We start from the raw sequence: 13987 nt of genomic DNA on the forward strand, positions 1-13987 counted from the left end.
GGGCCTCATGCAGCCACTCAGTGGCAGAGCCAGGTTATGCCTGGCCACTGGGCTCTGGGGTTCAGGCTTTTCACCCTGTGCTATGAGGCTCTCTGCCTGTGATGGGAAGAGGAGGTCTTGGCAGAAGGTACTGCATGTGTGGAGAAACCTTGGTATGTTTGAGGAGTTAAAAGTAGTTCTAGCAAAAGCTTATGGGACCCAGTGAAGACCATTCTGTGTGGAATGTGAACCTAGAGAATACTGGGGCTCTGGTCACATGGTTTAGGAGTTTGTACCTGGGAGAGGGCCTGGGCAGATTTGCTAATTGCAAATAATCTGGAGCTTCGGTCAGGGAATGACCTCGGTGGCCAGCAAGTGGGAGATTTTAAGGGGGAGGCCCTGATTTTCAGCTTGGAGAGGCCTGAGGGTGGGACCCAGCAAGAGGTAGGGAGCTGATTTGCCACTGAGACTGAGGCAGATGGTGGTGTAGGCAGCAAGCCTCCCAGTGGGCCCAGGCTACCAATGTCCCACAAGCCTTTCTCCGCTGCATTTGGCACTCAGCACATTGGGGTTGGAGTCCAGGAGCTGTGATCTACCCCCATGTCCCTGGGAGACTGACGTCGTGTGCATGTCTTTTCTTCACAGGGCTCTCCAGCAGCCAGACGGGCTTTCGTCCCCCAGCTCCGGAGTGGCAAGTTCAATGTCTTGCTAACGACGTATGAGTACATCATTAAAGACAAGCACATCCTTGCGAAGGTAGCATGTCTTCGTGTAAAACACCAGCCCTAGGCACTCAGTGCTGTCAGGGAGCCTGTGATCCTGCCCAATCCAGGATTGTCATGTGTGTCACACTTCCCATCTTCTCAAAGTCCCTTGCAAGTAATTTTGCACTGATTCCCCTGCACATGTGTATAAAGACAGCTGCTATGTATGTGAAAAGCCCTGGTCAAGGTGACCTTGGGTTTGCCTCTCTGACTGTTCTAGGCTAGCCCATGGTTAGATCTAGAGACAGGTTCGTCTGTGTAGCACGTGGGCTAGCTCCTCGTGGGGCTTTTGCCCAAAGAGTCTGGTCACACCAGATGCTTCCTGACCTACTTGCTTGTCTGCAGTGTCCCTGGTAGGGCCATGGAGAAGCCAGCCTTGTCTTTACCTGTCTAGCGACCTCAGCCCTCTGTCCCTGCTGACTGTGCCTCCCTCAGCACAGCCACGTGAAACCAGCCCATGATACTCTCTGAGGCCCTCTGGCCTATCAGCCTTGGGCTACTGGGCTGGCACATTCATGGGGGCTGTGCAGGCCCAGGCCCCTTAGCTGACATAGTTGTGAAGGCGGCTGTAGTTAGGCCATAGTGAATTACTGAGAACATACTGTAACCCAGATATAAAACAGACACCATCCCTTGCCTGCAAAAAAAGCTGTTTCCTGGTTTGAGGAGGGGTTGAGGCTGAAGATGATGCATCTGGTCTCACCACTAACCAGTGGAGTGAAGTAGAGGGTAGAGTCTTTGACCCAGGGATGGAGGAGATGTTTACAAGTTACCACGCCTCAGGGCCTTGGTCAGAGTGATATTATTGGGTGCTTGATAGGCGTCTCCAAGCCTACAAGATGAGGAAAGTGGGGCCTAGAGAGCAGATGTACATTGTGGGGGTCATCCTCTGACTCAGTACAAAGCCATCTGTGTTTACCTGACAGTGGCTTTAATTAACAAACATTCTGCAACGGGGTTTCCTCATGGGAGAAGGCTGCTGCATCCTCCCCCCAGTCAGATCTGCCTCTGATGTGCACTGCCTCACGCAGACCTCACTGTGTCCCCAGGAGGCTAAAGCACAGGGCAGCCACACACTGATAGAATCAATGTCTAGCCCCTATCCATCAGATGTGTAGCCACCCACAGGCTCTGGAGCACAGCCCCGGCCCCCAGGCTCACACTCAGAACCTGCCTGTGATGCTCCTACCTTTAGAGGCACAGCCTGCTGGTTGGAAAATGTACTCATTACTGTACCACATCCCTGCAGAAGCACCCCTCCCCCCATGGGGCCCCTCTGATCAGTGAGGGGTATGTTGTTTGGTGATTTTTCTGTGCTACATACTAGCATACGTAATTTTGGGAGGGAAACCAGAATACTTTTTTGCAACTTGTTTTGTTCATCCAGCAGCAGTTCACCGGCATGTCTCTCTGTTTGTCCTCACCCCATGCTTTATAGAGGCATGTTGTGTGGCTATCTCTTGGTGAGCTGGTCCCTTGTCAGGGGACATTCTCATGCCCACATTCTCCACCTCAACGAGCTTTTCCACCTGGAGCCCTCTTGCCTAATGGTTGTGAGAGTATCGCTCAGCTGGGGGTAGCCCCACAGCCTCTCCTCCTCTGAACACCTGCTCTTGGGCCTGCAGATCCGCTGGAAGTACATGATCGTGGATGAAGGCCACCGCATGAAGAACCACCACTGCAAGCTGACGCAGGTCCTCAACACACACTACGTGGCCCCCCGCCGCCTTCTGCTGACAGGCACGCCGCTGCAGAACAAGCTCCCTGAGCTCTGGGCACTCCTCAATTTCCTGCTGCCCACCATCTTCAAGAGCTGTAGCACCTTTGAGCAGTGGTTCAATGCACCCTTTGCCATGACCGGAGAAAAGGTGGGTGTGCAGGGCCAGCCATGTGGTGGTGGGGCAGGGAGGTAACTGAGCTGTGGTTGTGGACCGTCCTCAGAGAAGTTGGGTGTGCACTGAGTGCCCACCACAATGGGCTGGGACTGTGGTAGGTGTTAGGGCTGGAGTCTGTGTCTTTGTGGAACCAGGTAGCCTTGTTCCTGAGGCTGGAGGAGCCACAAGGGCCCCAGAGAAGAGCAGTGATGGAAGTGGTGAACTCTGGGGAAACATTCAGGGCTTCCATGACCCTGTGCCCCGGGCACAGAGAGGGCACAGTGGGAAATATGGCCTTGAGGAAGCTGTGGGGCCAGAGCAAGGTTGTGCAGGTACAGCTGGAGGGCCCAAGGGACCTGTTGATCCATCTCTTTAGGGAGTTTAGGTTTTACCCTAAGGGTAGTGGGAAGCTCGGATGTTTTTACTCACAGGAACAACACGGTCAGATTCTGTGTATTTTTATTTTAAATATCTCTATCGCCAGTGTATCTCAAGGTCTGTATGACCATGGGTAGTATTGTCAGTCTGAAAACCAGACTGTGGCCCATGGGTTGTCAGGGGCCAGGTCTTCATCATTTGATGAACTCCTCAAGCTTACTCGAAAATGAGCTGCCATGCTATTGAGCTGTGTTTGTGGGCCAGCTGCATTTTTGTTGAAAGCATTTAAGCCGCCAGAACCTGTCAGCGGAGGAAGTAGGTACAATTGTAGTGGTAATGAGGAGTGTCACTGCCCTCTAGTTCCCAATTATGAGGTTTTCCTTAGACAGATGCAGGACAGCTGGGGGAACCATACCATGTGTACGAAGGGGCCTCTGCCAGCATCATCTACGAGGTACCCTGTCCTTGACACCAGCTTAGGCTGAAGCCCTTCTGAAGGAGAACCTGAGGCCTTTCCAAGAGTCCCAGGACCCCCATCCCACTAGTTGAAGAGCAAATACTCTAGTTTCATTTATTTTCAAGTTGAGCAAAAGCTTTGCCAAGAGATTTTTTTAGGGGACCCACAGAAGAAAAAAGTTCGGGTGTCAACTTATTTTGCACTTTTTTGTATGTGTAAGTATGTCATTTGTTGTTTTAATTGATTTTAGAGAGAGAAGGGGGAAGGGAGTAAATGAGAGAGAGAAAGAAAGAAACATTAGTGTGAGAGAGAAACATCAACCAGAATCGAACCTGAAAGCTGGGCATATGCCCTGATCAGGAAGCTCACCCTTTACCCTTTGGTGTACAGAAAGACTCTTCAACCCAGGCACACTGGCTAGGGCTTATTTTTCACTTAAAAAAAATTTTTTTTAATTAACTTTTTATCAGAGTAGCAGTCACCGTAGGAGAGCAGTATTTCTTCCTCTCTGTCCCATCCCAGCTGAAATGAGAGTGAATGTGGGGCTCCCAGTGGTAGAGCCCTCCACGAGAATCATCTAGTTTACACCAACTATTTTATGAATATGGCCCCCATAGTGCCACTTAGCTTTCATTTGGATGCGCTGGCAGGGAAACTACACTGTATGCTGTTGTGTTTCTCTTCATAAGGCCTGTGGAACATGGTGCTCTGGGGCCTTTGGTTCCACGTCCTGGCATTTCTAGGGAAGGACCCAGATCCTTGCTTTTTCCAAAGGAAGAGGGTGCCTTTCCATACCTCATAAAGCAGAAGGCAGTCTGAAAAGGAGGGGCAAGGTGCAGGGTGACTCCAGATGGCCCAGCTTAGCCCTACCTCCCCGTTTCCTACTCTAGATGTTTTGTTTGGGCCCTTCTTTACCTGAGCTGTGCACCCTTCGTCATGCCCCTTCCCCCCTTTGGAAATAACGCTTGGTTTACAAGTCTTGTGGAATGCCAGGTGGACCTGAACGAGGAGGAGACCATCCTCATCATTCGTCGCCTCCACAAAGTGCTACGGCCCTTCCTACTCCGGCGGCTCAAGAAGGAGGTTGAAGCTCAGTTGCCTGAAAAGGTACCATGAGGGTTTTATGTAGAAGAAAGCACAGTACAGCATTGTACGGGGCTTCCCTGTGTTGGGCCTGGTTAGGTGGCTCTCCTGTCATCCCTGGCCTATGGTCTCATGGTCTTGGCCTTACACTGGCATTCTAGAGTCACTCCATCCTGGCGATCGCCACTCACCCTGTCTGGATCACTAAAGTGGAAGGCAGGGGTGGTAGGTTAGAGTACAGAATCCCATGTGTTGTCAGTGGGCTAGATGCCTGGGCAGGTCCTGCCCAACCACATCACAAGAGCTTGGAGGCCATGGGCTCTCAGGGCTGCTCCCCATCATGAGATGACCCTGAATTCTTGTTCATGGGACCAGTAGTACCACAGTGGCCCCAGGGCTCTCTCTCCTCCCCACTGGCCAGATGGGCTTCTTGGCCACAGTCACCCTTCCAGTCATTCTTGCCCTTTGTTTTCTGGCCAGCTATAGAGAGGCCTTCAGAAGGTGACCACATGTGTCCCCCAACAGAGAAACAGCCCATCATTTCCCCAGAGTTCCAGGGGCTGGCTGTTATTAGGCTGCTATGAGCCACATGCCCATCTCTTCATTGCCCACGTGGCTGTGGAGCTATCAGTGGTCAAGCCTGGAGCTGGAATCAGTCTTGTACCTGCTGGAACCTTGAGCACTGAGAGTGGGAAAGAGAGGGAGGGAAGCAGATGCTGTAGAGGGTAGGAGCAGCCCAGGACTCCCCCTCCATGTTTCTCTGCCCTGGTATATCTACCGTAGTCCATGACTTCCTTCATGCACCCAGTTGTGAGTCACCCTCATGTGCCTCAATCAGAGCACACATCCCAGGGCCCGGGATGACATCCTCAAGAGACATCCTGCCTCAGAGAGAGATGGGCTCAGGTGGGGGATTATGCTCAGGGCCCCTGGACCCCCACTGATGGCGCTGTGTGTCCCTTGCAGGTGGAATACGTCATCAAGTGTGACATGTCTGCCCTGCAGCGTGTGTTATACCGGCACATGCAGGCCAAGGGGGTGCTGCTGACCGATGGCTCCGAGAAGGATAAGAAGGTTCACCTAAGCCCCCCCTTCCCCACCTAGGTGTCCAAGGCGGGTGGGTTCGGGGCAGCCAGGTGTGTGGGGCTTGAGCGCACTGTAACCAGTGGGCCTTCCACCTCTGGAGCTTGTTGTGGTCTGGGCCCCATCTGGTGGTGATCCTGAGGGCATTACAGAGCTATTGCTTAAGTCATGGCTGGTGTGAACAGACTCAGCCAGTAAGGCTGTGCGAGCAGAGGCTCATGGGCTGATTTTGGGGCACACTTAAGTCCCTAAGACCCTCCCGAGTCAGCTGTTGTCTGGTGTCCTCTTTGTTTATGAAATGTTATCCCCCATTGTTGTGACAGCGGGAGCATAGGGACCAGCACTAACTCCCACAGAATTAGAAGGTTTTAGTGAGCCCCACCTTCCGAGCTGGGAAAAAGCTGCCCCAACAGCCATGAACACTTAGCCCCTTCACCTTGTTAGCAAATGACATCCAGGGGTGAGGCTTGTTTACAGTGGAGAAGAATGGGGGCTGGGCTGGCTGCTGCCTTCTGGGATCTCTCTGAGGTCCCAGTGCCCCCCTTGTCCAGCTCCCCTCACCAGAACTGAAGTTATCTTCCCAGGTCTCTTGATTATGCACCCAGTACCTCGAACTTAGCCCTACCTCCCTATTTCCTCCTCTAGATGTTTTGTTTGGGCCCTTTTTTACCTGAGCTGTGGCAGCAGCATGTTTACTGGTTTACTTCTATCCCACAACACCCACTAACCCCTGAATCCTTTCTCTCCCTATAGCCAGCTATCTTACTAAATCATGGCTACAGCCCCAAGGGACTTGCCACAATTCTCATGAATGAAGCTAGCCTCGCAAAGTGTTTCTGATTCAGCCTCAGTTCTGTCAGTCTTATTTCCCTTACTCCCTACCTTCCACCCCTCCAATGTGCCAGGCAGGCTCTGCTCCCCCCAGAACTGGTTTCAAGCCTCTGACCCCCCACAGGAGCTAGCTCTTCACTCATGATTTCTCTGCCACAAGCCATACCTGCCCCTAAAGCTATTCTTCCCATAGTCCTCTCTCCACCACCCGTCCTACCCCAACCCAGACAAGACCCGATTTGGGAGACTCTTCTTCCTCTGCAGGGCAAAGGTGGCACCAAGACCTTGATGAACACCATCATGCAGCTGAGGAAGATCTGCAACCACCCATATATGTTCCAGCACATTGAGGTGAGGCCCCCTCTGCCCAGCCTGGCGCTGCCCTGAGCACCCATCACCAGGGACAGCAGGCACAGCTGAGCCCCCAGGCAGAGCTAGATTGCTTCTCCCTGACAGCTTAAAAAAAACCAGTTTATAAAATTTTGAATAGGCAATGCCTGTACATTTGTCTCTGTTGATTTGCTGTTTGCAAGTGCTTATGGGAAGGAATCCAAACAGTGCAGGAAAATAGAAATGGAAGCCCCTGAAAGCCCACTGTCACATAACCACAAGTTATTAGGAAACTCCTCTATACGTCATTTTTCACCTGGTGGGGTCATACTGCCTATCGTTACGTTGTTCTGATTTCAAAGGTACTAGCGTTTCCCACTCAGTGACATGTGGGGCCATCTTGGGTCATTGCATTAACTCAGAACAGCTTTCTTCTTTATGAAGTCTCCGGGTCATAACCTTTTGGGTCATGGTGCCCTTTGAGAATTTTGATCCCTACTCTTGGAAAGCACACATATGTTCATGTTTTGGCATAACGTTTCAGGGTTGTTGGAATGCCCCTGGGGTTCCCTTTTAGCACTCCCAGGATGATCTCTGGCGGGCACTGTCCTCGTGTGCTCATTTTGGTGGTTTAATGTTATGTCATGACTTCCTTTCCTTTATTGGAAGAACATGAGGGAAGGGACATGGGTGGCATAGAAAAGCTGTGTTTGACATCTGTGTGTGGCCTCAGAGCCACTGTGGGCAGTTACTAAGCTGGTATGAGGGGTCAGAGGTGTGGCACTGGGCAGCCTCTTTCTGCCTTCCCACTGAATTCTCTCTCATTTCATTGCAGGAGTCCTTTTCTGAGCACCTGGGGTTTACTGGCGGCATCGTCCAAGGGTGAGAACCTTCCCCACTGGATAGAGTAGGCAGGCTGGCCACGTAGTAGTGTTTCTCACACATTTTCACGGCTCTATTGCTATTGTCACATTGGTCCGATTTCAGAGGCATTATGTTCATGGCAGAAAATTTAGAAAATGTAGACAACTCAAAGAAGAAAATAAAAACCCTCTACAGGTTGAGAGTTGCCCACCATTAATCCCAAGAGGCAGAATTCCTAAGGCTGACCTGGTTTCCAGGCCCCACTCTGGCGCTTCCCTCAAGGCTCTGTGAACCTTGCCAGCTTTCGTCACCACTCTGAGCCTAAACTGTCTGCTGACAGAGAGATCCTCTGTATGGTGTGCTACCTACCTTGCCATGGTTCTGTTTTCTCTGGCATTGTTTATAAAGTACAGCCCAGGCTTTATTAAGCCCCTGGTGTTTGACGTGGAAGCTGCATCTGAATTTGCCCATTGCCAACTGCCTTGCTAAAAACGTTCATGTAGCTGAAGTCACCATCATTTCTCCAGGATACTAAGCCACTTTCAAGAGCAGAGGCACCACATCAAAGAGCAAAGAAGTTCTTTTGAGGTGTATTTTTTATTCCAAATTGCATAATGGGGTCCCTCAGATGAGTTTGAGTCCTGCCTCAGGCACAGCAGCAGCTGTGTTGTGCTGTCTCCCTAGCCTCAGTTTCCACATCTGTAAACCAGGGGTTGTAGACTGAAGTGACTAAGAGTACCTGCGGTGGCCCTTAGCCATGTGTGGTTCAATGTGGGCACTCTACAGCATGAGTTGTTTTTCCTGGTTCTTTAACAAAATGGAGACATTGTTGCTGCATAGTTACTAATAGCACCTCTTCTCACTTACAAGTATCCAAGTTGGACAGTGGTCACCCTTACCAAGGATGGCCTGAGTTTATTTTAGTAGGGTTGAAATGGCTTTGCTGAATCTTTATGGAAGAAAGTGGATGCCTAGGAAGTCACTTCTGTGCCCTTGAACCTGATGACCAGCCCATGTAGGCTGGTTCAGTTTAGCCTGGAGACAGGACTGTGCCTCCTCCTTTACCCACCTGCTAGGTGCCGTTGTTAACATTATGTGTATTCTTCCCTTCTCCCTCTGCTCGCCAGGCTGGACCTTTACCGAGCCTCAGGGAAATTTGAGCTCCTTGATAGAATTTTGCCCAAACTTCGTGCCACCAACCATAAAGTGCTACTCTTCTGTCAGATGACCTCCCTCATGACGATCATGGAAGATTATTTTGCGTATCGCGGCTTTAAATACCTCAGGCTCGATGGTGAGTATGACCAAGGGAGACATTTGTTAGGGGTCTCATTATCTACTGCTGGCAGAGCTTGTGGCCAGTATGCCCTCCCTTGTAAAGCCGAGTGAGGCCCAGAGACTCTAGGTGTACTAGCAGGAATGAGCCCAGCAGCATGCTCAGTTACATACCCTTTCAGAACTGGGAGGGAGGGCTCTGGAAGCATTGTAACTGGATCAGAGCCCATGGCTCAGGGGAGTGGCTAGATCTTGGCATTACAATGTTGGGTCCAGTGGTTAAGGGGTACCCAGCAGTCCTGTTTTGGTTGGAAGTGACAAACCCATAGCCTGTGTGCATAAAGAAAACAGCCTTGATAGACTCACATAACAACCACAGCTGGATCCAGGTGTCCAGATGATGTTGGAGGGGTTTTTCTGGAGCTCTTGGCTTCTTTGTCCTTGGGCATCTTCTCTAGGGTTCCCTTCTGCCTGCTCATTGTCCCCAACAGAGAGGCAGCCTGTCATTTCCCCAGAGTTCCAGGGGCTGGCTCTCATTAGGCTGTTATGAGCCACATGCCCATTTCTCCATTGCCCAGGTGGCTGTGGAGCTATCACTGGTCAGGCCTAGAGCTGGAATCAGTCTTGTACCTGCTGGAACCTTGAACACTGAGAGTGGGAAAGAGAGGGAGGGAAGCAGATGCTATAGGGGTAAGAGCAGCAAGACCCTCCTGGGAACACTGCTTGGCTGTGACCCTGTACACCCATAGGGAGTCCTGCACACCTGCCCTTTTCCCACTGCATGGGAGCTTGGGGCAGGAGTGGGCTGGGTAAGATGCTGATAACATGCAAGACATGTGATGTAACATGTCAAATGGCCAGGGAGGCCCTACAGGGAGTCCCCATCCTCTGTCAGATGGCGGGATTGAATAGGGCTCATGAGAAAAATGAACTTGGGAGCCATAGGGGTGAACATGGTTAAGAAGGTTTCCTCATTCCCCGCACAACTTCTCAGAATCTTTAAGCACATTGCCAAGTCCATCTCCATGGCTGGACACCTCAAACCCCTGTGCCCGTCTTTTTTTTCACTGTGCATCTTTTGGAACTGTGGTTTCACAGAGCCTGGACTGGTGGTTGCTGGGCTAATTATCGGTTGATCTCTGCCCTTCCTGCCTCCACCCAGAACCTGCCCTGAATCTTGCCTTTCTCAGCCTTTTTTGGAATTCTGTCAGGGCAACCTTTAAAAACACAAATCTGATCATGTGTCTTACCTTGCCCCTCTCTCTGTGCCTTGGCCTCTTCAGCTGTTCCATCCTTTGGGAGGGCTCATTTTTTTTCTGTGTCACCATTTCAACCCCCCAGAGGAGAGGCTATATGGTATTTGGAAAGCGTGTTTTCACCCACCACAGTGCCCCTCCACCTACCTTTTTATTCCCCTTTTTCTTCCATGACAAGCGTTATTTCCATAAAGATGAAGACTTTGTGGGTTAAGCATAGTTCATACCTAGTACTTCTCATGGTCTCTGACACATAGGTAGGACGTCTAGTAAAGGATGGAGGAAGGGTTCAGTGACACATTGTGAAAAATGAACCTTCCACTATCAGAGTGGTAAGAGTAAGGGTGTGGGCTGGGGACCTGGGAGGTGGTGCCTCCTCCTAGGCATCTTCCTGCCCCACTTAAGGCCTCAGCCCCTCCTCAGATATGTTGCAGCTCTGGGCACATTTGGAGCCCAGGCTCTGATGGCCAGCAGGCCATTGTGCTGTTCATTGGGACATGTAGGTGTGTTTCAGAAAGTGTTTAATTTTTTTGTTTCATCACCAAAAATGACTCCTGAATTTGGCAAGGCACCTCTGCTCTGAGCTGGCAGCAACATGAGGAGCTTAGATGCCTTTCTGACACATGATGCTGAGGATCTTGTCCTGGGCCAACACCCGAGAGTCACTGTAACTCTTGGAAGCCTACTGCCCAAAGGGATATGAGCCCCTGAAATAAGGCACCTGTGTGCCTGACTGTAGGCAATTCTCTCTGAACTGAGAAATCCCATTGCAGTAGGGTTGAGGGCAGGCTCTTAGCTCTGGCCAGTTGCTTGTTTGGGAGTTGCAGTGTTATCAGCATTAGCTGGTGGGCAGGGGTTGGTGGTAACAATAGCACTGATGGGGAGCCCTCGTTTCCCGGCTATTTGCTGGGCTTCAGCCCCCACATGGTCTAGTTCTTACAGCTTCCCCATTTTATATGGAGGAGGTGCAGCCATCTTTGTGGGGCTTATTCTTGCCTTCTAGGGTGGGGAGAGTGGCATTCAGTAGTATCACTATAAATCTGAGTCATCAATTGCAGCTCAGGGCTATGAGCTGAGTGTGGCTGTGCCTCAGGTGGCCCCAGTGGGCCACATGTAGGTGTGGTCTTTGTTCACCAAAGCACAGTTCCTTTGTGTCTCACCTTGCCACCACTTACCTCCCCCTCAGTTACCCCACTAACCCCGTTCTCATCATACTTGGCAGGAACCACAAAAGCGGAGGATCGGGGCATGCTGCTGAAAACCTTCAACGAGCCTGGCTCTGAGTATTTCATCTTCCTGCTCAGCACCCGGGCTGGGGGGCTCGGCCTGAACCTCCAGTCAGCTGATACTGTGATCATTTTTGACAGTGACTGGAACCCCCACCAGGTAAAAGCCTCTGGCACCCTGAGGGGAGAGGCATGAGGCCTCAGGGAGACCCTGCCCACCGTCATGAATGCCACTGGCATCTTTGACATTTCCCAGGCCCTAAAGCAACAGCAGCACCTATAGCTCCTGAGACCTTTGGAGAGAAGCTCAGAGTATCCATTTCCCTCTGTTTCTCAAACCAAAAATAGTTTTTTGTTCAAATCATGCCAAAAATATATTCCATTGTTACATATATAACATATATACAAAGAATCTTGGTATTAATGTAAATGTGGAAAGAAAACAGAAAGGCCCCAATCCTACCAGCTGGCAATAATCGTCGCTGTTTTAGTGACACACGACCTTCTAGGCCTTGTTCCATACGAGCACTCTCACACTTGTGCTTTTGTAAAACAAAATTTGGGGCGTATTTTATGCACTTTGTGTACTCCTGCTCTGTTTCTTTCCTGTATACACTCCATGGGGTCATATGCCAGTAGATGGAAGGATGTGGTATCTTATAGATATAACAGTTTTAAATATTTAACTTTTTTCTATGTTTTATTATAAATAACTTTTTTAATGCAAATATTGGTAACAAAGTAACATAGAGACCATTTTTTTACCCTTCCCCACCCATCTTGCTCTTCTCTGAGTGTGTGCCAACATCTAACCTGTGTGTTTTTCACAAAAATATAGCATTTTCCAGGATGTTACCCTTCCCTTTAGCTGCTGGTGTGTTTTGCCTCTGTGTGAGCACACTGGGTCTCTACTGAGCCATTAATCAGCTGCTGGCTGTCTCAACATATGGTGGCCCTGAGACTTTTAACTCAAAGTCCAGTTATCAGGTGCCTGGGTTTCTGTTTTTTCGCATGACCACTAGCCCCTTGGGGAACCCTGTTATTCCTCTCTTAGAGCACCAGCCAGGTCAACCTTGAGAGGTGGAATTGCTTGGTCCATGGGTGTGTCCCCTTCATGATATAGTTGCTTTTGCCCAAGTGGCCTCCAGTAGCTACTCCCAGGTTTCTCTCCTACAGACGGAGCATGAGTATGCCTTACCACAGCCTGGCGGCATGGCACCCATTATCAGTGTGTAAATGATAGCCCATCTGATGGATGAATACCCTGGGTGTTTGCTAGTATCCCTTCCTACTGTCAGCTGGGGGAGTAATTCCTACCTGGACCTTAATTACTGGCTGATTTCCCAAGAGGTGTTTGGGGTATGCCTCTCGTGTCAGCAGGCAGAGGCGCCTATGGAGCCCTGTCCTCCCTCTGTCACACTGGGAGTGTCAGAGGCCACTAAGCTCACTGCAGGGCCTAGAAGCTGTCATCAATTGCTGGCCCTGCCAGGGCGCCCAGAAGTGAACACAGGGCACTCATGTCTCCAACTGTGTGTGGCCTCTGCATCTCCCATTAGATGCTAATTTCAAGCTCAGCCCCACATAGCACCGGCCCCCTGACAGTATATCATGGGAACCCTCCTGGTTCTGTGCTGGGGGTGATGATATAAATAGGGTTGGCAGTCATGGCTGTTACTTTATCAGAGCTTAGTGATAAGCTCTGATACCAGGCACTAGGCTGAGCACCCAATGCCCACTTGCTTCTCTCATGCACACAATAGCCAGGAGAGGGCCTCGTGTCAATAGAGTGAGTCCTGAGGTTCAGAGAGGCTGGTTTCAGTTGCATAGCAAGGAAGTACTAGGGTCCATAACCAAAGCAGGCACCGCTAACATGCTGTACAACTTTGCCCCTATCCTGTAAATGATACCCTTACCATGATACGGTCACACCAAGCACAGGGTCCTGTAGGCAAGGGGACCGATGCAGCTGTGACAGGAGCTGCTTGGGAATATAACTACCGGGTGTTGTCCTCCAAAACTGAGCTATCTTCTTGAGTTATTTCTGAAGTATCCCTAAGGTAGAAAGTGATACTTCTGCAGGAACTTGGGATGAAATTGTCCTGGTAGAGGCTCTACATCCTGTACCTGAACTTTCAGCTGTGCAGCTGCTGGTTGGGGCTGGCAGAATGGCCAGGCAGGAGGCAGCCACACAATAATCAGAAGCTCCTGCCTCTCCCAGTAGTTTCGCAAGTCATCTCCCCTTAAAACTCTAAAGAGCTTGCTTGGAACTGACCAGTGTTTCTTTCCCAGGACCTGCAAGCGCAGGACAGAGCCCACCGCATTGGGCAGCAAAATGAGGTGCGTGTGCTCCGCCTCTGCACAGTCAACAGTGTGGAGGAGAAGATTCTGGCTGCGGCCAAGTACAAGCTCAATGTTGACCAGAAGGTGATCCAGGCCGGCATGTTTGACCAGAAGTCCTCCAGCCATGAGAGGCGCGCCTTCCTGCAGGCCATCCTGGAACACGAGGAGCAGGACGAGGTGAGGGCAGCCCCAGCCCTGACCCCCTCCCCAGCGTGAGTGGTGAATGCATGAGCGGCTTTCATTTTTG

At 50.8% G+C, this 13987-nt stretch overlaps 1 protein-coding gene across 8 annotated transcripts in view; it reads left to right on the top strand.

Annotated features, from left to right (window-relative positions):
* The window catches only part of SMARCA4 (SWI/SNF related BAF chromatin remodeling complex subunit ATPase 4), an 82697-nt gene that overhangs the window by 42909 nt on the left and 25801 nt on the right, over positions 1–13987 (top strand). For all 8 annotated transcript variants that reach the window (XM_081137355.1, XM_081137356.1, XM_081137351.1 and 5 more), the window contains 9 exons: positions 625–735; positions 2369–2611; positions 4446–4559; positions 5502–5609; positions 6714–6800; positions 7615–7661; positions 8771–8937; positions 11397–11560; positions 13690–13917. In XM_081137355.1, the coding sequence (XP_080993481.1) occupies positions 625–735; positions 2369–2611; positions 4446–4559; positions 5502–5609; positions 6714–6800; positions 7615–7661; positions 8771–8937; positions 11397–11560; positions 13690–13917 (1269 nt within the window). The remainder of the gene's footprint in view (positions 1–624; positions 736–2368; positions 2612–4445; positions 4560–5501; positions 5610–6713; positions 6801–7614; positions 7662–8770; positions 8938–11396; positions 11561–13689; positions 13918–13987) is intronic.

This window comes from Miniopterus schreibersii (assembly GCF_964146895.1).
Source record: "Miniopterus schreibersii genome assembly, chromosome: 4".
NCBI classification, from domain to species: Eukaryota; Metazoa; Chordata; class Mammalia; order Chiroptera; family Miniopteridae; genus Miniopterus; species Miniopterus schreibersii.